The 21,196-nt window shown below is 42.1% G+C and overlaps 2 protein-coding genes across 3 annotated transcripts; both read right to left on the bottom strand.

Annotated features, from left to right (window-relative positions):
- Positions 1-292: 292 nt before the first annotated feature.
- On the bottom strand, positions 293-2,882 carry LOC114668977 (caveolin-3-like). Its single transcript, XM_028825035.2, has 2 exons — positions 2,712-2,882; positions 293-1,053 (listed from the first exon to the last, which is right to left on the bottom strand). Exons 1-2 carry the CDS (start codon positions 2,796-2,798, stop codon positions 718-720), a joined length of 423 nt encoding a protein of 140 aa, XP_028680868.1. The 5' UTR covers positions 2,799-2,882; the 3' UTR covers positions 293-717.
- Positions 2,883-10,036: 7,154 nt separating this feature from the next.
- Positions 10,037-20,734, bottom strand: abhd14b (abhydrolase domain containing 14B). 2 transcript variants are annotated; one of them, XM_028825025.2, is made up of 4 exons: positions 20,582-20,734; positions 17,202-17,453; positions 16,513-16,754; positions 10,037-10,498 (listed from the first exon to the last, which is right to left on the bottom strand). In XM_028825025.2, the coding sequence occupies exons 2-4, from the start codon at positions 17,407-17,409 to the stop codon at positions 10,319-10,321; spliced, it is 630 nt and encodes a 209-aa protein (XP_028680858.2). In that variant the 5' UTR covers positions 17,410-17,453; positions 20,582-20,734; the 3' UTR covers positions 10,037-10,318. The 2 variants fall into 2 exon arrangements, with proteins under 2 accessions (XP_028680858.2, XP_028680857.2); XM_028825024.2 differs by lacking the exon at positions 20,582-20,734 and adding an exon at positions 19,835-19,968.
- Between the last annotated feature and the right edge of the window lie 462 nt (positions 20,735-21,196).

Below are 21,196 nucleotides of genomic sequence, written 5' to 3'. Positions count from 1 at the left end.
CTTATTTGGCATTTTCTCCAAGTCATACAGACAGTAAGAAGTATGTATCTTTAAAATATGTGTGTTTTATTATTTTTATGTTAACTGATGAAGACATGATACGTATATTGCAATTTTTCAATTTGTGTTGCCCTCTGAAGTGTGCTACATAAAGAATAAAATCCTAATTGAAATCAACAAGCACTCTCAGCTGAGCTTACTGTGCACAGATTCTCCTGATGTCGGTACATACAGGCTTGCGTACACACTCATGCATACATATACGTTCGTGTTGGACACAAATAAACTGGAGTTATGTTATAAGTTTAATTGAACATCTTTAATTCCACACAAAGAAAAATCCATGTGCTTCATTACATTTAGATAGAAAAAAAAAGATAATTCCAAAGGTCATACATTAAGGCAATTAGCCAAATACATCAATGAGCAAAGCAGTGCAGACAGATGACGGTAATGTACAACAACATGGTACGGGCGGACTGATGCAGACACACAAGGGCTGAGGAGTGAAGGCAATCTTGGGGTTTCTCTTCCAAGAATGACCCGAGTGAGGAGGTACTTTAGTGAGTGGTCCCAGTTTCAGAGGTTTCACATGCCTCCACCACCACCGCTGCCTTATGGGCATCGTCATTCAGCCTTTCCTGACTGGACTGGCTGTGTCACTGGTGGTGGGGTGGGGGGGGCAACATCATGAGACTGGAAGCCCTCACTTCTTTATCAGTTCTTGTTCTGCACTCGGATTGACGAGAAAAACAGGGAACAAGACTCCCAGCATGGGTCACAGATGCAGTGCACGCAGTAGCCCCAGAACAACTTTATACAGGCCAGGTTCATCTTACACATGCGCAAGCAGGGTGTGATGGCCCAGATGTGGCAGAACTGAATGCAGGCGAAGTCCAGGGCCCAGCAAAAGGCCAATGGGCAGCCACACAGAACTGAGAGCACCACATAGCAGCAATTCTTCACCCCACGGAATGTCTTGTATGACATGACCCAGGCTCCTGGGATGGTGTGGGAGCCTTCGGGTTCAGCAAAAGCATCTTCGTACAGGACCTGGGAAGAATTGAGAGATACCACAGTGGGATGACAGTTTAGACAGATGACAATTACATTGACACACACCATTACACTTGAGGCACACTGCAGCCAAACCCCCACGTTTCTGTGGTGCTTTTATTTTTAACTGGTGATGCCAAGCACCGTCATATCTCCAGGTACTTTAACAGTACTTACCCCCCACTGTCTCATCTATACCTATTTAATTATTTATTCCTATGGCACTCTAATTCTCATTTCCTTATTACATATTTAGTATTTCTACATTACGCTGTGTCTAATGCACAGAAGCTGGTCTTATCTCCGCTAATCCAATGCTCGCTTCTTGTGCCCGTCTCCCTCTAATTACTATTTCCTTGCCCTTTTACTTCCCATACACTGGAGACACAACTTTGCATTACTCATGACTTAGAAACTTTAACGTTCAGAAGCACTTCATATTACCTAATCCGAATTCCTCTTGATATGTATCTCTTTTAATCCCCTAGTGACTTTTTATGTCATTTTTATTTGAGATCATTAATCCCCTTGTCATGATTTGTCTGGCATCCTTGATTTTCTAAGGCTACTTATGTCCATATTGCTTTAAAACTACCATTGTCACCTACACAAATTACTTTTTGTTAACAATTTAACTGTAAATATATAACATTACTCCTGCAATGCTCCAATTTGTACTTCTCATCTGTGTTACCCGGACGTAGTCACAGCTATATTACAGAGCTTCCATTGAGTATATCTTCTGAATTATTAGTCAGATGTCTACATCGCTCTGACAGCAGTGCTTACCAAACTCACAAATGTTACTTTAGCACTTACATGAATTTATTAAAGCAATGTTTATACAGATACTTCTAAGCGTCACTTTAAAGCTAACAGAATTAAATCAGCACTCGTGATTTTATTGTACATCCCCGGACACACTGTCTGTGCACCTCTCGGCATGACTAGGACACTTGCGATTCCTGCAGTGCTCCTCCATTTTATTTTTTTCTGACAGTAGTACCTATTACTTTGATCATCCTTACATATCTATTATGATGACACTTTTATCAGTCTAGAAATGCTAATCAGATTATGTTATTACGCAAACCTTTTTACAGATTTCTTGTTCAAGATGCCATCTTGTATACTTCATGCTGCCAGCACTCACCTCTTTATTCATCTGACAATTGCATCTTCAGTTCATCGCTCATCTCTAATACTTGTCTCTATTCTTTTCGTCTTTTAACATCTTTTAACATTTATGAACCATCTTTTTTCCTTCTACTGTATATCCCCTTTATCTTCTTTATTACACCGACATTTGCATGTCTACCTTGCCCAGACACTATTATCTCTTGAGCTCATCTTGTACTGAGACAACACTTTAATCCCATACTACTTGAACACGGTTGCTCTCTTTGAACAATCAGATACCTTTACATTTCTGTATTACTCTGGTGATGCTCATCTTACTCCACTATTTTTTTATTACAATGGCAGTGCCTCTGCACATCCCTACACCCCTCTTGACATTTGTCTGCACCTCAAATTCTCTTAACAGTCTATTCTACATTCTATCATCCCAATGGCTTTCTTCTGGGCTGACTTTCACTCAGACTGTCCACCTTGTTTATAGCTGAGTACAAAGTTGCAAGATGCTCCGCTCATACCTTCACATGTTCGTTCATGCTGTTGGGATCTCTGTTTTCCAGGTCAAGTGGCATGGGCTCACTTGGGATGTTCTTGGGTTCAGCCATAACTGCTCACTGGTGAGGGCGGGAGCGCGTGTATTTGAGGGTGGCACGTTATCCAGTCTCTGCACATGCCGTGAATAGTGCGCCCAGCTTTATATAGGCAGCCTGCAGTCAGTCACCAGGCAGCAGCTTCAACAAACACGTCAGGTGCGTCCGTGGTGTGAAGAGGACCACAGAAACAACAATCAACAGGTGCCATGGCAACCCCTGTGCAGGTTTCAGCGTACACACACACACACGCACGGGACAAGTCAGAAACTGTCACCTGTCTTATGAAGCACCAAATTGCAACTTCTATAATCAAGTACATAAATGTAAGAGCTAAGGAATGGCTGCAAGTGAAATTTTTGTGTGTCTTTGTTCTCAGGGCACTAAAATCACTGCTAATGTCTTTCAAAGTTGCTCTCTTGCTGTACGACAGATTTATTTTCTGCTGTAGAACTTTGTTACTTCAATATGCAGAAGGTCAAAGGTTACTTAAGAAGTCAAAATGAGTCAACACCACTGAATTTCACTGCCTTGCCAAACTGGTAAGCCACAGTTGCTCCCAAGTGTTAAACACAAACTAAACAGGAAAAGCAGACTTTCAAAAGGCATTTATAAAAAGAGGGCTCTCGCGTAGGGCAGTAGTCCTCTCCACTACCTTCCCATTCCAGTCCATGCCCACTGTATAAATTGAGTAAGCCGTTCCTGTAGGAGACGCCAACTTGATGAGCCAATACACAGTAGTGTGGTAGACCGTCACACTTTAGGGACCTTCATATTTCAACTTGATGTTATTTGGGAGAGTCTAGGGGAGTAGGACTGGCTGAATGGTGTGTTCTTGTCACGATTGTTCTAATGTTCTAACAAGTCACATGATGTTACACACTCCAAGGTTGCTTGACAAATGAGTCGAAGAGGAGCATCCCCCACTTGAAAGGGGTAAAATGTACTGCGCTTTACTGTCTTAAATGATGATCTGAAAAGCAAATTGTTTAAAGAGATGGAGCACAGCTATGGCCACATCATGCCACAAGCAAGTGCACCCCATATTAATGTGCGCTACCAGTAGACCTAAATATCAGTTTAACTGAATAAACATGTGACAAATGGAAGCAAAGGAGATCCCAAAATTCAAATGATCAATATTTAAATATTTCATTTCATGCTGCACACCACCTGATTTGGTACAAATGTGTCAAGTCAACCAAACAGTGCAGAATTTTTTCAGGGTTCCTTCGACAAGGCTTCAGGAACTGGGAGACTCACTCAACCTGGGAAAAATGACAAGAAGTACATCAGGTAAGTTGAACTGTTATCTCTAAAGGACAGGACAGCCAATTAGATCGCATGTTTAATTAACGTGAGTCAGATAACTCCTCTCACAACCCAACGCTGAACCATAGTGTAACAGGGTATATATCGTAACATCACATCACTGAAGTACACTGTAAAGCGACAACCTCCTCAGATGGAGCGGAGCACTGGAGGACCACAGATAGAATCTATTGGTTATTCCTGTTGCATGGATTGTCAAATTAAACATTATTGACAGGCTGTGATAATATTCAGTAATCGAGTAATCTAGCGTTACATCAATTGCCACTACACAAAAGCTAGTGGTTTACTGGACTAACAATGGAGTAACCGTAGCATTCTATGTAACAGTTTTGATGTTGAGTGTTCAACAAAAATGATCTGATATTAGAACATCTAGCTGACATGTGAGAGTGGATCGTTTATTACCACCATGAAGACCTCCGGACCTACACGGGTTGTTAAAGGCTGCTAACGCTAGTCGACTTGTGAAGTGCACGGAGGACACGATTGTGAATTCCACCAACACACAGGCGGCTCTCGGGCTCACTGGTCACACTGAGGGAAAGCAGCAGGCAAGCAACTTTGACGTACAAAAAAAGAAGAGCAATCAGCTAAGATGAACGTCAACTTGTAATTAATTTCATTGGTAGCTAACATTACTGATTTAGTTACTGCTGTACTGCTATCTGCTGTCGTAAGAAGGACAAAATGAAGCTTAGATAAAATCTTAAGTGTTCATTTTTGAAATAACTGTATATTCAGCTTTATTTTAACCCTGTATTTACTGCATTAGTTAAGTCTATTAAGCATGTTCAGTAGTACTATTAATAGTTTTTATTGTTGTTGTTGTTATTATTATTAGTAGTAGTAGTAGTAGGGGTATTTTATATATTGTAATTATTATTAGTAGTAGTAGTAATATTTGTTATTATTATCATTAGTAGTAGTAGAAGTAATAGTACTAAAACTGTTGTTTGTTCTTGTTGTACAACATGTAACAAGCAAGTACGTGCGGTCAGGGGAGGCAGAGTCTCACCTGTCATCCTGAAAACTAAAAAGAAAACTAATGATAACTTAAAATAAATGTGTCCACTAGTCCGTGCTATAAGTTTGTTTTCTGTATGATTCCAATAACTTTGATCATTTTTATAGTCAAAATCGCTGAATTGGTGCATTTCCTGTTCAAATATAGGGGAGAAATGCGAGGTGTGGCAGTGACGAGCCTCACCTCGGACTGCACTATCCCTCAATTGATGCATGCAATTGGCCCGTGCCTGTTGCCGTCCCTCTGTACATCGCCAATATAATTTTTGCACACGTGTTTATTATACACTGACTTTCCACAGTCTGGTTAATAAATTTAATGAATATGTGTGACATATCTAGTCTTGCTGATCGGACTTAAAACCACAGTGAAAAAGCACAAGGCGAGGCCGACGGTACCGTGCTGCCCTGAAGGGGGCGCATGTGAGCCTAACAGGTGCTTGTTGCCGCCAATAAGTTAACGATATCAGAAAGTCAAGTGCACTGCAGCGGTATGTTCATTTTTATTTTTTGTTCCGACTGACTGCCAAAATGGAAGATTAAGATTTTTAAAACTAAAGGAAAATAAGGAGGACTTTTACAAGAAATTGACGGAGATTTTTGTGGAGAAGGATAGGCGCATGGACTTCATTTACAAATAAAGGTAAGACCATAAACGGTTTTAAGGTCAAAATTGAAATCTGTTTTTTTGTTCACCACTCTATACTTTCTTTTGTATTGAATGAGTCTGAATTGTGAAATTGCAACAGCAAATTTACAACATATGGAGGGTGCAGAGCAAAGGCGCTCTCTCCGCTCTCTCTCTCTCTCTGTCGCCGCTATATATGTAACGGGCTTTCTTATCCAAACATGTACAGTACCTTACCTGTGTGTGTGTATAAAGAATGCTGATGAGATATGAAACATAACCAGTAGTCAATGTGCATGCTGCTAGTGAATAAGTTACTCTTTGGGGTTTATATACTGTATGTATAAATCTGACTCTGAAGGAGTCACCAGTCATAAACCTCACTGCACTTCACTGGTAATAATTAATACTGTTGGCTATATCAAGTAAATAGTAACAGCACATCAATACCCTGGACCATTATTATTATTAGTAGTAGTAGTAGTAGTACAGAATTAGTATTATTATTATTAAGTAGGCCTTCATTTTTGAGGGAAACAAATTAATTGGTATTTTATTGCCATTAAAGTCCATATCTGTGGATTGTCCTCCAGACTACAGCAACGCACTCTCAGTTGCCAGTTTTTCAGAACTTCAGCTCGTCAAGACATACTTGAGGTCAGCCATGGCACAAGAACATATGACAGAAGGTGTTGTGTGATGTGACCTCAGAGATGGCTTTGCCTCCAGAAAATGTAGACTTGTGCTGTTGTGGTATGCAGAATATACTGAAGACAACCCTAAACATTCACTTTTCAGTTTTGATTATTTTAAGCAAAGTATTTTTATTTGACTTTAAAAAAAGTTATAGTTAAGTTTGTTGAGTGTGCGTTGTCATTTATTATTTATTTATATATTTATTTTGCCGATTAAAGCTGATATAAAAAATACTAATGTAGTGGGTTCAGGAAGGGGGTGGGTTGGCGAATCTGAAGGCCTAAAAATAAGATTCAGCTTATGGCCCCAGTTTGGCAAGGAGTGGCTCTACATTCTCTATCATGGCAGCAGAGAGTGGTTATGTATTGCATGTTGGTCACACATTCAAGTAGCAGGTTCACTGTGCAAGAGATTTTAATGCAATGTTAGTGCAGGACACACCACACCAAAACTTCCCATCGATTTTAAGCCCCAACACGTGCACTTTCACTCACAGGAAGCTGCCATATTAGACTTATCAAGATACAGTAAGCTACCTGAGTCTGCTCTCGAAGCCTACCAGAGGATCTTTCTATAATCTGCATGTGCCTTACTTGACTGCAAATAAAGCCAAATTTTTGTTCATTCAGATTTCATCTGAGAAACAGAAGAGATTATCTGCAGCACATCTCCTCAAGGCAGACCAAGCCTGACGCTTAGAACCAAGAAACGCGTACACACACACACACACCCATACGCACACACCATTCTTTGAATAGCTGAGCCTCTTTGGTGACAATCATCTCAGGACAAGGAATCCCACATGAGCCCAAGTCTCTCGCCTCTACAACAAACACCATCTCCAGTCAGTCAAAAAAATGGAACTGCCCCCTAGCAAAGCTGGCTTCACTCGACACCCCCACCTCCCCGCGTCCATGGTGACTAACAGCACAGAACATGCCACATGATATACTGTAGTATGGACAGAAGTAGCAGAGCTACTGGGCAAATGACAACCTGATTTCCGGACACGGACATTGGGCTCCCTAAAAAGTCCCAACTTTTGTTTCACGTAGTGCTCCGAATCCTGAGCACCACAAGCTCAATTAGAGTGGGCCTCTCTAGAGTGACCATAACAGCCTGCAGGTGAAAGGTGCTATATACACTTCTTGGGTCATGCTACCAGGGCCTGACTACTACCCCGCCTCTGAAACCCAAAAGTAGGGTGCACAAGCAGAGGTGGAGATAGACAGTGACAGTATGGAGGTGGAAAGGATGTGAACTCAAAGAAACACTGGACTACAGTAGTGATGAAGCACTGATAGTAATAGGGAGTGGTGGACAACTACCATGAAAAGCAGGCAGGGCCTTACGATGATACATAACACAAGGGAATGGCCCCTTTAGCATTATGTTTACCCCCTGAAGAATGAGCCAAAAAAGTATAATTTTTTTTTCTACAAGAAAAAATGTTATTATGTACAACAGAAACAAGTAAAAACCAAAACATCAACGTAAATAGAATAGGACAGGTATGTGTAGCGTCCACTGCTGTGCTGATGCAGATTAAGTACACGTCCTTCTTGTCGTATTATTTGAGACAGTCACCAACACACTGCCCGATGTCACAATCAGGACAGCATAACTGTGTTTTATGCATGTTTCTTATATTTTTTCTGTTACTTGCACATGAGAGGGTAGAAAGTCAGCACCTGATCTGCAAGGCTGACTCGCCCCTTGTGTTATTGCAGACTACCACGGTGACATCAGATTTCCCCTGACATGAATATTAGCAGTTGTCACATCTATATGACTAACCGAGAATGGTAAACCGGATGGCATGGACGCAAGTTTACTAACTAAACCAGATGGCATGGACGCAGCTGCAGCCCTGATTCAAACGGAAGAGGCTACGGCGGCCCCACAGGTCCACAAAGATAGTACGAAGGGCGCAGGCGTCACCGAGATATTGTGAGTGGCACTACTGCGGGGTGAAGTTAGGAGTAATGTGCTGCTTGGGATTGTACAAACCGCTGAACGCTTTACACCGAATTCTAACACAATGCAGCTCAACAATACAAACACGAGCCCACCTAGATAAGATCAATGAACGCAGGCGCCTACAACGCACGTCTGAAACTGTGGAAACAAAGCAGGCACGGGTTCAAAACAAACAAGCTCGACTGACAGATATACAAACACGAGCCCGGCTGGATAAAATCAATGAACGCAGGCGCCTACAATGCACGTCTGAAATGCCGCAAGCAGAGCGGGCACGGCTCCAAGATGAACAAGCTCGACTACTGTATTTCAGGATACCCAACGCCGGGGGTAGGCGAGCGAAGCGAGCAGGGGGTGGAGCCCCCCTTGTTGTGATATAATGTCTTGCTTGTCCTTGCACTTAGTCACACCACAATGAAGCTTCACATGACCAAATTAACCAGACATATCCCGGTAATTTGGTCGTACAGCACTGTATCATGCAGCAGTTTTACTTTCCAAGTCCATATCTGACAATCAATTCACATCTTCGATTTGAGTGATGATTCCATTTCAGTTCATTCTAAAAATGCTTTTACGGCTTTTCTTTTGCCATTGTGTTTTTCTTAGAGGCCGCTCCACTTACAGATATTGATGAATTACCATAAAGTGGCAAAACGTATAGAAATATTAATGAGCTTTTACAGCAAGATGTTGTTTGATCCACTAGGTGGCAGCAGAATACCGTCCCGAGAGTTATTCAGGCTTAATACTATAAAGCATGGGTGTCGAACTCCGCCCCGCAGTGGCTGCAGATTTTCATTCTAACCATCTTCTTCATTAGTGACCTGTTTTTGCTGCTAATTATCATCTTTTGCCTTAGTTTTAATTAACTTGACTCAGGCCCCTTTGTTGTCTCTTTTTCCTTAATTAGCAGCCAAACAATAATGCGACACAAAACAAGCTTGCACATGTCCAGCTCACCTGTGCCCATCACACAATATCTTAAAATAAAGAAAGGTGAAGGTCTCGGTAAGGTTGATCTCTCAGGTCCCCAAAACATTCTGACGGTGATCTTAGAAAAATCAGAAAAATCAATGCTTTTGGAAATGTCTGCTGTAGCAGAATGAGAGCAGCAACAGAATTCAATAATGGGTTTAATTAAGGGCAAGAATGGGCTTCTCATTAAGAGATTGGTTGGCGTGAAATTAGTTGGAGTTTGAAATCCCAGTTTAGCTGGTCACCTGTTGGCTCGTTTCATGTGTCATTTCTGTTTGGCTGACATTTAAAGAAGAAACGAATCAATTCAGAAGACTGAATCCTTAAAAAGCAGGCTATTAAAATGAAGCGAAGTTAAGTTAATTTGCAGTGAAAACTGGTCACTGATTAGGAAAAGGGTTAGAATGAAAACCTGCAGCCACTGCAGCCCACTAGGCCTGCAGTTCGACACCCCTGCTATAAAGCATATCATTACACATCACACCATGCATGACTCGGGTTTAACCGTAACTGCACAGAATACCTCACTAGAGTGGTGCTCTGGGTTAATACCAAGGAGGTGAATCAGATTATATAGTGCCAGGGTACCAGTACAAAACAACACACAGCAATCTTACTTGAAGGGAAATTTATTAGCACTTATATCTGGTTCTAAAAAAAATTAATTGTGAAAAACAATAGCAAATGAGGCCGCATCCAAAAATGAAAATAAAACTAAAACAGAAAATCACTTGGTCCCTCATATCCGGCCACATTGAAATGATTGGTACATGATTTGCCATAATGTCAGGTGGCCCTTGTTCAATAGAGCAAGGCCACTAATTCCACTCTTCCCAGTCGTGGTTCACTTGTCTGGCTCTTCCAGGTGACAGGTGTGGCCCTCACGCACACTGAACTACAGAGAGCTAAGGAAGTCCAGCACGCCACTGTGCCACTCTTCGGGATTGTCAAGGTAGCAAGCGTGTGACGCTCCTTTCATCACCAGCACCCTGTGGCTGGCCAGATTCTTCAGGTTCCTAAAGGAAGCCTCTCCCAGCTCTGCATCCTGGTCCCCATACACAATGAAGGCTGGAGTCTGAAAAGATAGATAGATACTTTATTAATCCCAAGGGGAAATTCACAAAAGCCGTGAGCATCTTTTGAGAAGGTGCTTACATACTACTTACAACTTAAGAAAACCAATAAAATTGTCTTTAGGCTCCCACAGCCACACAGACTGGCTTTGGTGGGGTGGTAGACACACCTTTATACTTAGCTGTCACTTAACTTAGCATTTCTCTTGATTTTGGACTGAATCTCTTTCTAGCCCTACAGGTACATCATAAGGGCAGCAGAGGCCACAGCAGTTATGTACTGGTCCAGCAGGTAGCGTTACTGCCACACAGTGCTCGAATCGCACCCTGAGGTGTCTCTTTGCATGCACCACCTAGGTGTCTAATTTCATGGCTGAATTTATAATGACTGGTTTAGTGTCTTTAAATGTGTCAACTCTGTGATGGACAGGTGACCCTTTTAATGTTGGGTTTCTGCCTTGCACCAATTGCTACTAAGACCACTCACATACTGGGATGTAAAGATCATGAAGACAAATAAATGAAGGCTCACTAATGCTATACTAACATGAAAACACTGCCATCTGCTGGATAGTAGTGAAACCACATGGTGAAATATTCATTCTTTAACATGCAATAAATTGGCCTACAATTGTTAAAGTAAACTTTATTGTCATCTCAACCATATACACGTATACAGATAGACGAAATTGCGAAGATCAGGGTCCACAGTGTAACAACATAAAGTGCACATAAAAAAAATTAAAATTAGACTTAATTTTAATTTAAAATTTTTAATTTTAAGATTTAAAATTAAAACACAAACAAGACAAGATATTGCGCAAAGACAAGACAAAGAAGTAGCAGCAATATTGACGTGTAGTAAGCAATGTGAACATTGATGCAATGTATGGTATTTGTAATCTAGATACATAAATATAGTTAATAGATATGTAATATAATAAATAAATAATAGATGATTGAAAGGGACTCTCATTTATGATGGAAGCAAAGCTTTGGGAATCTGGGGAACAAAATACTATAGAAGGAAAACACAGCCATAGTAGAAGTATTGTCAACTTAAAAAGTGTCCAGTAAGATGTAGGGATACCTGAGCTAAACAAACAAGTCTGATGGACTGAATGGCCTCCTCTTGTTTGTCCAACGTCTTAGGTTGTTATGTCAGTGACACAGTAGTTGTATGAAATGGAGCTGGATTGAAACCAATGAGTGGAATAAAGACATGCCCACAAAAAGGATTCACTCCTTGCAAGTTTTTTTTACATTTTATTGTTATACAACACTGAATCACCATGGATTAAATTTGGCTTTTTTGACATTGATAAACAGAAAAAGACTCTTCAACGTCAAATGTGACAACAGATCTCTGTGAAGTGGTCTCCGTTAATTACAAATCTAAAACACAAAATAATTGATCTCATAAGTATTCCCTCCCTTCAGGTCAGTATGATTTAGCAGACGCACCTTCGGCAGTCATGACAGCCTTCAGTCTGTGTGCACAGGTCTTTCTCTATCAGGTTTGTCCATCTGGACGCTGACACTTCTCCCCATTCTTCTTTGTACAACTTTTGAAGCTCTGTCAGGTTGTGAATGAACATCATTGGTCAGGTCCAGACACAAACTAACAATTGGACTAAGATCTGGACCCCAACTTGGCCACTCCAGCACATTAACATTGCTGTTTTTCAGCCATTCCTACGTAGCTTTGGTTTTATGCCTGAGGTTGCTGTCTTGCTGGAAAACAACTGTCCTCCCAAAATGCAATTGGCTTACATACTGTGTCAGGTTTTCCTCCAGGATTTCCATCATTTTTTTCTGCATTCTTTTTACCTTCGCAAGGCTTCCAGGGGGTGCGGCAGAGAAGCATCACCACATTATGATGCTGCCTCCATCATGCTTCGCGGAGGGGATGACGTGATTTTGATGCTGTGTAGTGTCTCATGGCATTTACTCTAATGAACAAAAAGATTCACTGTGGTCTCATCAGATCATAGAACTTTCTTCTTGCTGATGGAAGAGTCTCCCATGGGCCTTCTGACTTTGCCACTCTCCCACAAAGCTACGACTGGTGAAGCACCAGGGCAAAATCTCTCCCATTTCTGCCACTGTATCTTGTCACTCCTTCAGAGTTTTCATAGGTCCCTTGGTGGTCTCCCTCACTTCTTGCACGATCACTCAGGTTTTGCTTCTGGCCCGTCCTAGCAGTTGTACAGCTTTGCCATACTCTTTCCATTTCCTAATGTCTGACTTAGCTGGACTCCAAGGTATATTCAGTGACTTGGATATTTTCTCTCCCATACCTTGGCTTGTGCTTTCAATGCCTTTTCATTAAGTTGCTGAGAGTGTTCTTCTGTCTTCATAGTGAAGATTAGACTACGACACTGACTCTCCTCAAGGTGGACCTTCCAGACACCATCAGGTGCATTTAAACTATAATCAGGTGGTCTCCATTGAACTAATTCTGTAACTTATAAAATCAATGGGCTGCACCAGTGAGGATTTAGGTGTGTCATATTAAAGCCCGGGGTTGGGGTTGGGTGGAAGATACTTATGAGATCAATTAACTTGTGTTTTATTTTTCTTATTAATTTAGTCCACTTTGCAGAGATTTGTTTTCACTTTGACATTAAAGAGTCTGTTTCTGTTGATCAGTGTGTCAACAAAGCCAAATGAAATCCATTCTGATTCAATGCTATATAACAGTAAAATGTGAAAACCTCCAAGAGGTGGACACTTTCTGTAGGCACAGTATGAAGAGAGAACCAGGTGCTCAAATAGAACTTGCAGGCCGTCAACACAAAATCAAGTGAGTGGATGCAGACAGGGCATGGAGATGAAAGGCCGCGCAACTGAGATGATCAGGCAGGATCAGGCTACAAGAACGCTAAAGGGGGGATATTGCAGACACTTGAAAGAATGGCCACCTGGGCCACAAGGTAGCAAGAAGGGACTATATCTGATCACAGCACACTCCGAGAGGAAAAGTAGAAGGATACGGAGATGGAAATGAATGAAAGGCTCAGCTCAGAGGTACACAGAAGAGCTGCGACTGAGTGCGGCTTCTCCATGTTGGGGTTTACCTCTGCGCAGAATTCTGCAATTTGCTTTTCTCATCTGGCCAGTTTGTACAATAGAGTGATGTGATGGAAGTGAAATAATTAGCATAGCTAGTAAAATGTTTAACATAACTGATATTATAATAAGATGTGTGTATGACGTTAATAACAGAAACAAGTTAATGCATCTCTGTGCATCATGATAAAGCTGTTTTTTATTTTCTTTTTGAACTTTCACTCCAGTTGTTCTAAAACAAATTAGACTTCAGGACAATAAAGAATCTCTGTTTAACCGCACTGTAGGTCTCTCATAGTTCTCTAATGTCTGACACTAAGGCGGATCGAGGAAAGAAAACACTCGTCGACGTGACAGCTAGGATTAGTGAGATGTGACATGTTCAGAACAGGCGACAAGGTTTTAACACTAAAATTTGGAGACTGACATTTAACAAATCAATTTCCCAGTAGGGCAAATAATAGAACAGTGATATACTGTATAATTAGAATTTTATTTATACAACACCAAAGCGCTTCTCAAATATTCAAAGGGCACAACACAAATAGAAGCACTGGAGCAATGAATAGAAAGTGACAAACCAATATCAAATTATCAAACACCAAATAAAATGAGAAACACGACATTCTGGGTTAGAATAAGAAGCCACAAGCAGCATGCTAGAGGACAAGCAAGTAACATGAAGTGTGTCAGAACCCATTGTCTTAAACCCTGGGACAGAGAAGGAGAGCTGACAGAAAAGTAAGAGTGGCAGGGAGAGGCACTGGGCCTTCACCTCCTTGGACATTTTCACATGTGACTGTTATACAACGCTGAATCGCTGTGGATTAAATCTGGATTTTTTACACAGATCTATACATTCTTTAATATCAAAGTGAAAACAGATCATTGCAAAGTGGTCTAAATTCATTATAAATATAAAATGCAAAGTAGTCTAAATAAATTACAAACATAAAACACAAAGTTATCCCCTTTCACGAGACACACGACTGGTGTAGCCCAATGGTTTTAGAAGTCACAGGATTAGTTCAAAGGAGACCACCTGTCTGGAGCTTCACGTGATTGTACCTGTAGTTTAAATGCACCTTTTCTGGAAGGTCCAGCGTGTGATGAGTTGGTATTGTGAACTAACCAACACAACGTAGACACAAGAACACTCCAAGCAGTTCCATGAAAAACACCTCTTGGAGTCCAGTTAAATCAGCCATTATGAAATGGAAAGAGTATGGCGCAGCTGGAAATGTGCTACAGCAGGCCGTCACAAAGACTGAGTGATCGTGCAAGAAGAAGACTAGTGAAAAAGGCCACCAAGAGACCAGTGAGGACTTTATAGGAGTTACAAGATAGACAGGGGGACAATGGAGAGACTGTGCAGAGAAGAACTGCTGCATGGGTTCTTCACCAGTAGCAGCTTTATGGGAAAGGGGTAAAGAGGAAAAGGCACTTGGTACTTCAGCTAGAGTTTGCCAGAAGGAACACAGGAGACTCTGAACTCAGCTGGAAGAAGATTCTACAGTCTAATGAGACCAAATCTTAGGTTTTTGGCCATCAGACTGAATGGTGAAGTATGGTGGTGGCAGCAGAATGATGTGGGGATACTTCTCTGCAACAGACCCTCATGATTTGTGAGGGTGGAAGGCAAAATAAATGCAGCAAAATGCAGGGAATCCTAATGAAGTCTGCAAAAAACCTGCACCTCGGGAGAAGATTTGTTTTCCAGAACAAGCACAAGCATACAGGAATAGCATAAGAATGACAATGTGGCCAAGTCAGAGTGCAGCTCTCAATCCAAATGACAATTTGTGTCTGGACTTGAACAAGGCTGTTCACTCAGAATCAATCTGACAGGACTGTTTTATAAAGAAGAATGGGAAGATGTGCAAAGATTGTAGAGCAGGGACGTGACTTCAGTGGGTAAACTGGACTGTCACAGCAGCAGGAGGTTACTGAAGTATTCCAGTGTAAGACCATTTAATGTTTGGTAAGTTAGCAACAGGATTTTGCATTCTGTCCAGTAAGACACAGGGAGCCAGTGAAGACTCAACAGAATGGCTGTCATGTTTTCACTGTTGCGTGACGAGGCCTGAGTGACAACTCTTGCAGGAGAGTTTTGGACTCGCATGAGCTGAGATGACAGATTAGAAGGCACAACTGTCAAACAGAGAGCTACAGAAGTCAATGCAGGATGAGATGAAAGCTTAGACAAGATTCTCAGTATCAGAAATGGAGAGGAACTGGGGATTTGGTGAAGAGGTGGAAGGAAGCAGCTTACTTAATTTGGCTTATGTAGCAGGCTCTGAGAAGATAAAGCATAAGGATTCTTATATAGTGGGATTTTACTCCTGGAAACAAACCTAAAGAATGGTGGCATCCAATAGAATCAAATCCTAAATAGAGCTGGAGGTATCTAATGGGAGATCAGAATGAAATACTGTGAAGCAAAGCATCAGTTAGATAAAGATGAAGAGTATGACATGCTGAAAGGACTGGAATGTCAGGAGATTGCATTGCGTTATACAGTATGTGTGTGAAGCTAACTAGCAGGACTAGATTTGTAGTTAAACCCATAGTTTAATGAGATTTGGCAGGATAGGACACCAAGAAGGCACCACAGGAGCCCACCAAGATCTAACAGGATTAGACCCCAATGGACTAAACGTCCCAGGGGCTGACACCTGGCAGCAGGAAATCCCTTGATGAACAGGCTATTCTGTTCTGCTCTTTGAGAGTGTCATGGTATTTCATAAGGGATCCAGGGGCAAAGTTTGTCACCTGCTCATATTTTGCAAGATAAGATTGCCCCTCAGTAAAAAGTAAATGTTAAACCTTTGTTAAATATTAAACGTTATATAAACAAGGCAGAGCAGTCCAGCTCACCTGGCTGAACTAGAATCACACCGATTCTTTAACAGCTGCTATCTTGTCAGCTGGCATTGGGTGTTACCTTAATGGCAGCATAGCTCTCAGCGGTGAACTTCTCTGTGCAGATGGGGGCCACTGGGATGTACGCCTTTACCAGGTTGTTGTGTTCAAATAGAAAAGGCAGGGAGTACATGCCACTCAGAGAGGGGCTGATGACCACAACTGGACTGAGTTGTAAACCTACAACCACCTCTTTCAGAAAGCTCCCAGGAGCTGGAATGCCAATCTGAGAAGGGGCCACTGCTTCTTTGGAATTTCCGAGACCTAAAGAATAAAAACTGAGAAGTTTAGCAGAACTCTTGAGCCAAAAAAAAAAAGTAGACCAAATACTTTAATGAGCCTTTGTCACTATGACTGCCTCACATCAGTTCTCTCCTAGAAGAAGGCAATGACCTGATGCGGCCTTGTGTAAATAGTCCAAGAACATATCCTCACCCCTTTCGATGGCTAGAGCTTCCTGACCTAGTTAGAATCCTTGAGAGACTCTGAATATCCCAGTATCTCAGACTCCTTGCATTATCCCTAAACCACTACCCCAAAACTGCCTCCACTTCCCATATTTCACGTTGCCACTGTCGTGAGACTCTCTTCACAAAAATATTTATTGTATTCTGGAGACTGCCTCATATACAAGTATTTTAAAAACTGCATTTGGTGTGGTGTTACTGAATGCTTCATGGAAAAATATTTAGTTAATGACCCGAGTCTCACCTGGGAGGTCTATGGCAACAGCACGGTAGCCAGCCTCTGCCAGCTTTTCCAAAGTCTTGAGGTTAAGCCAAATCTCTGAGGAGAAGCGGATCCCATGAAGAAGCAACACAGACAGCCTAGGTGAACCCTGGGATGGCACGGCCTGCCGGTAAAACAAAGACTGTCCCGCAGAGACCACTCTGCCCTCGGTCACTTGTACTGAAGACATCCTGTTCAGCACTCGGGTATCTTGCTAGGAGGTGCTAAGGAGACCTACACAGATGGAAAAAAAGAAATGAAACACATGTGATTGGACTGAAATTTCAACTTCCATTCCTGAAGTAACAAAAAATAAATGAGAATAATAGAAAACAACAAAAACAGCAGGAACTAGTGTTGGATCGGTTGTAAAATTTTGACTTTGGTATTGATACCAGATTTTGGACTTCAAAACAGTTCCAAAAGCAAATAATGGACAACTCCAAAACCTGCCATCTAGCTCCAGCCTCTCTGGTGTGTGCCATGGCACTACGCACCAGTTTTCTCTTGATAACTGTGACGTCTCAATCACACTGAAACAATGTGGGGGGAGAGTTCCCCCATAAAGTCCAAATCGCGTCAAAGTAGTGAGTGCTGAGATGGTGTTGTCCCTTATGTCAAAGCAATGAGGGTGGTGGCGGTGTCTATGCAAGGTCCTGATCGTGTCATAGAAATAATTGGGGAAGGTTTCCCCATGAAGTTCCAATTGTGTCAAAACGATAGGGGGGGGGGGGTGAGGATTCCCCCATCCCATGAAATCCCAATAGCGTTAAAGAAATGGGGAGGGGAGAGCATGTTCTATGTGAAGTAAGTCATGCTCATGGAGAAGCAGTTAGGGGTGGGGGGGTTTGGGGGTTCCTGCAAAGTTCTGATCATGTCAAAGTGTACAGCTTTGCTCTGTGATGTCTACAAAACGGATATTTTTCATAACTACACTTGGTAAGTGTCAAGGTAAGCGGTGGAGCAGAGGGGTTGTGAGGAATGCTAACGTTTACTTCCACTATCAAAAATCCTGAAATGCCTGTACCGTGCCGTTTTAAAAGTTGGATTTTTCAGTACATTTCCAGTACCGGCATACCATAGTACAGTTGTGAGATTTTCTTCCATTCCTGTAGAATGGCTGAATGAAGTTGCTGGTCAATGCGAGGCAGAGGGTCGTATCTACAGATGTTGCATCCCAAAGGTGCTGTATGGAGATAAGGTCAGGAGGGAGAGCAGCATCTGCAGATCTCCAGTGATTCCTCTGGAGCTGTGAGTGGCCTGGCATTGTCCTGCTGTAGAGTCGGATCATGTTGTGTCGCACAGGAAATGATGATTTGCTGCACAATCTCTTTCCTATAGGGTCCCCGCTTCAGCCTGTACTATGTATAGTGGAACTGCATCCTGCCTTATGGGGAATGCTTGGTTCCATTCTGGACATTAGCTTGCAGGACAGGCTGTTTAATGCATGGAGAGGACCTGTTGCCACTACAGAGAAGTCCAACACAGCCTCTGTCAGAACTAAGGCAACTTAGGGTGAGCACAGGAGTCACTGACAGGATGCCTTGCTCTAAGACCAGTAAAATTAAACATGTCCTCAGCTGTCTTGTCATTAATGTGGACATTGTTTCTGCTGGTACTTTGAGGAGCAGTACTGGTAGCACATCTGAAACTATCACTCAGATGAACCAATCTGATAGGTTGGTCCTGTCCTGCTGTGCTCAGTCAAGGGCAACCAGATGTTGGACAGTCGCTTGTCTTGCATCCAGAAGCCTTGTCTAATTCTTAATCCATTTTGCCTGGCAACACTGGCACAGGTCATGCCCATCTGCAGCACGCCAATGTCTCTATGCCTTGCTTCTAATAACATTCAAAGAGTCATACAATCCACTGAAAACTGATTTAAGTGTGGCCATTGTCCTGCGGTGATCGTGAATGAGGGCCTTTGGAAAGTTAACCTAAACAGGCATTGTTTCACTAGGACCGCGATGGCTGGACATGACGTATTGCTGATCGAGGGGCTAAATCAAATTAACAGGCTATAAATTAAGTTTTAGCATTCCAGAAAATACTGCATTTCCTTATTCTGGCAGCATACTTTTCAATAAGAGCGTGCAGGGTGCAAACAAGGCACAACAGAGGTTCTGGTTATTCTAATAGAGCTGCAAAGCCTTTTTGAAAAAGTTACCAATCTCCAAACATGTCCCCGAGTACACTTCCTCTTAAAATCCCACAGAGTATTTAACTGCGTTTTGCCATGTTTACTACACTGTACTGAGAAGCAACATAAACTTCCGAGAAAAGTTCTAACTACCTCTGGAGCCCTCAACTGTCATTTCTCTTTCTAGAATTTACAAGCCGTGCGCTTGCGCAGATGGAGGAAACGAGACTACGCATCGCGAGATTACCACCCAACTGAGTGCATCAAAGTGAAAAGCGCAGTCCGAGCAGATGTGCGTTACAAGTTATTATAAATGCTCGTCATAAATACTACAGAATCTTTAAACCAGGCAAGCAAATAACTAAATTCAAATACGAATAGAGCTGAGACATATTTAAAGCTGCAGTGAACGCGAAGAATAAGTAAAATAAACAATAGCGTCCCCCAAATGAAAAGGTGACGTCTGCGTCCAGACCTGAGTCCTCCTTCCAAGGCACTTGCGGAGTAATGGCTGGCGAAAAACTGCTGGATCAAATAGGGCAGGAGGGCGACGCCTGCTGGAGGGTTGTGTTATGGAGGCGGAGTTACTTCAAGTGAAAAGTTCTTAGGAAAAATAATACTGAAGCTGAAGGGCAGGCGTACATATCCAGTTTCACGTCTATGACCCAGGGCTTATCAGTACAAGTGACGTGGCCGGTAATCCTGGGTTACTCGGTGAATTCCATTCGTGGACGCAGTAGCTGCAGGTGCTTCATTGTAACCGCTCAATTTATCGGAAGCACGCAGGTTAAATTGATTGACAGCTGTAAGTTGGTGAGGCATAGCTGTGTAAACGAGTCGGATATCCCATGACGTGACATCTGGGGTTGGTACCCAGCTTTGTGTGCTCGTGGTTTGTTTTAGGGGCTCCCTGTCAGTTTAAAGGGGTCGTTCATTTGTCCCAAGTTCATTCATTCATAGCGGCTTTATCGACAGCAACGAATTACAGCACCGAAACCAAATCTCTTCACAAAAGAGAGTCAATGCGCATAAAGCATTACAACTAGTGCGTTAAATTGTATTTAACATTTATAAGTCACTTGCAGAAATAAGGAAACGATAAAGAGCTGAAAGAATGATTTTAGCTTCATTTAGTAATAAACCTTCCACTTAGGGTCTCATTACAATGGAAACCATCAGCAGCCCCGTGTGCTGTTTTTCCACAGACAGTTTACAGTCCTACCTGGTCACTCCGTCTCCACAGATCTTCTCTGGCGACTTGTTGCGGAAATGCTCTTCTAATAATTGCGGCAGGTCTATAAAACATCTGGGCGGGTGAGGTTGTGCATGAGTTAGAAGCGACTGTGCCGCAGGTCAAGTCCGAGGGAAGGTCGGAGTAGCGGCTGTAATGTTGTGTTTTTATAAGGTGTTATATAACGACATCAGCCGGTGAGTGCAAGCTGGAAAACCTCCCAGCATAAGTTGTCTTTTACCAGATGCATCCAGCATTGGCTCCTCGTTCTGCTACCATTGTCTTCCTCTCTGCGTGAACCTACTGTATGTCTGGGGCAAGTAGGTTCAAGATATGAATGGAATACATTGTCGCCGCTAGCCAAACTGGGCCCCTAAGAGAAATCTTCTTCGACCCCCCAAACTCACCCCTAAATGAATCCACCACATTAGAATTTCTTATGACATCTTTAGTTTGAACGATACATATTAAATAAATAATAAAGAACAACACCTCACAAACTCAACTATAACTTTAACATCAAATAAAAATATTTTTTTAAAATAATCAAAACTTAGGGGTGTTTAGGGGTTTCTCCAGTAGATTCTGCGTACCACAACAGCACAC

This window comes from Erpetoichthys calabaricus, chromosome 18 (assembly GCF_900747795.2).
Source record: "Erpetoichthys calabaricus chromosome 18, fErpCal1.3, whole genome shotgun sequence".
Taxonomy (NCBI): Eukaryota; Metazoa; Chordata; class Cladistia; order Polypteriformes; family Polypteridae; genus Erpetoichthys; species Erpetoichthys calabaricus.
The sequence above is the reverse complement of the archived record's forward strand: the minus strand, read 5'-3'. Positions and strand labels throughout refer to the sequence as shown.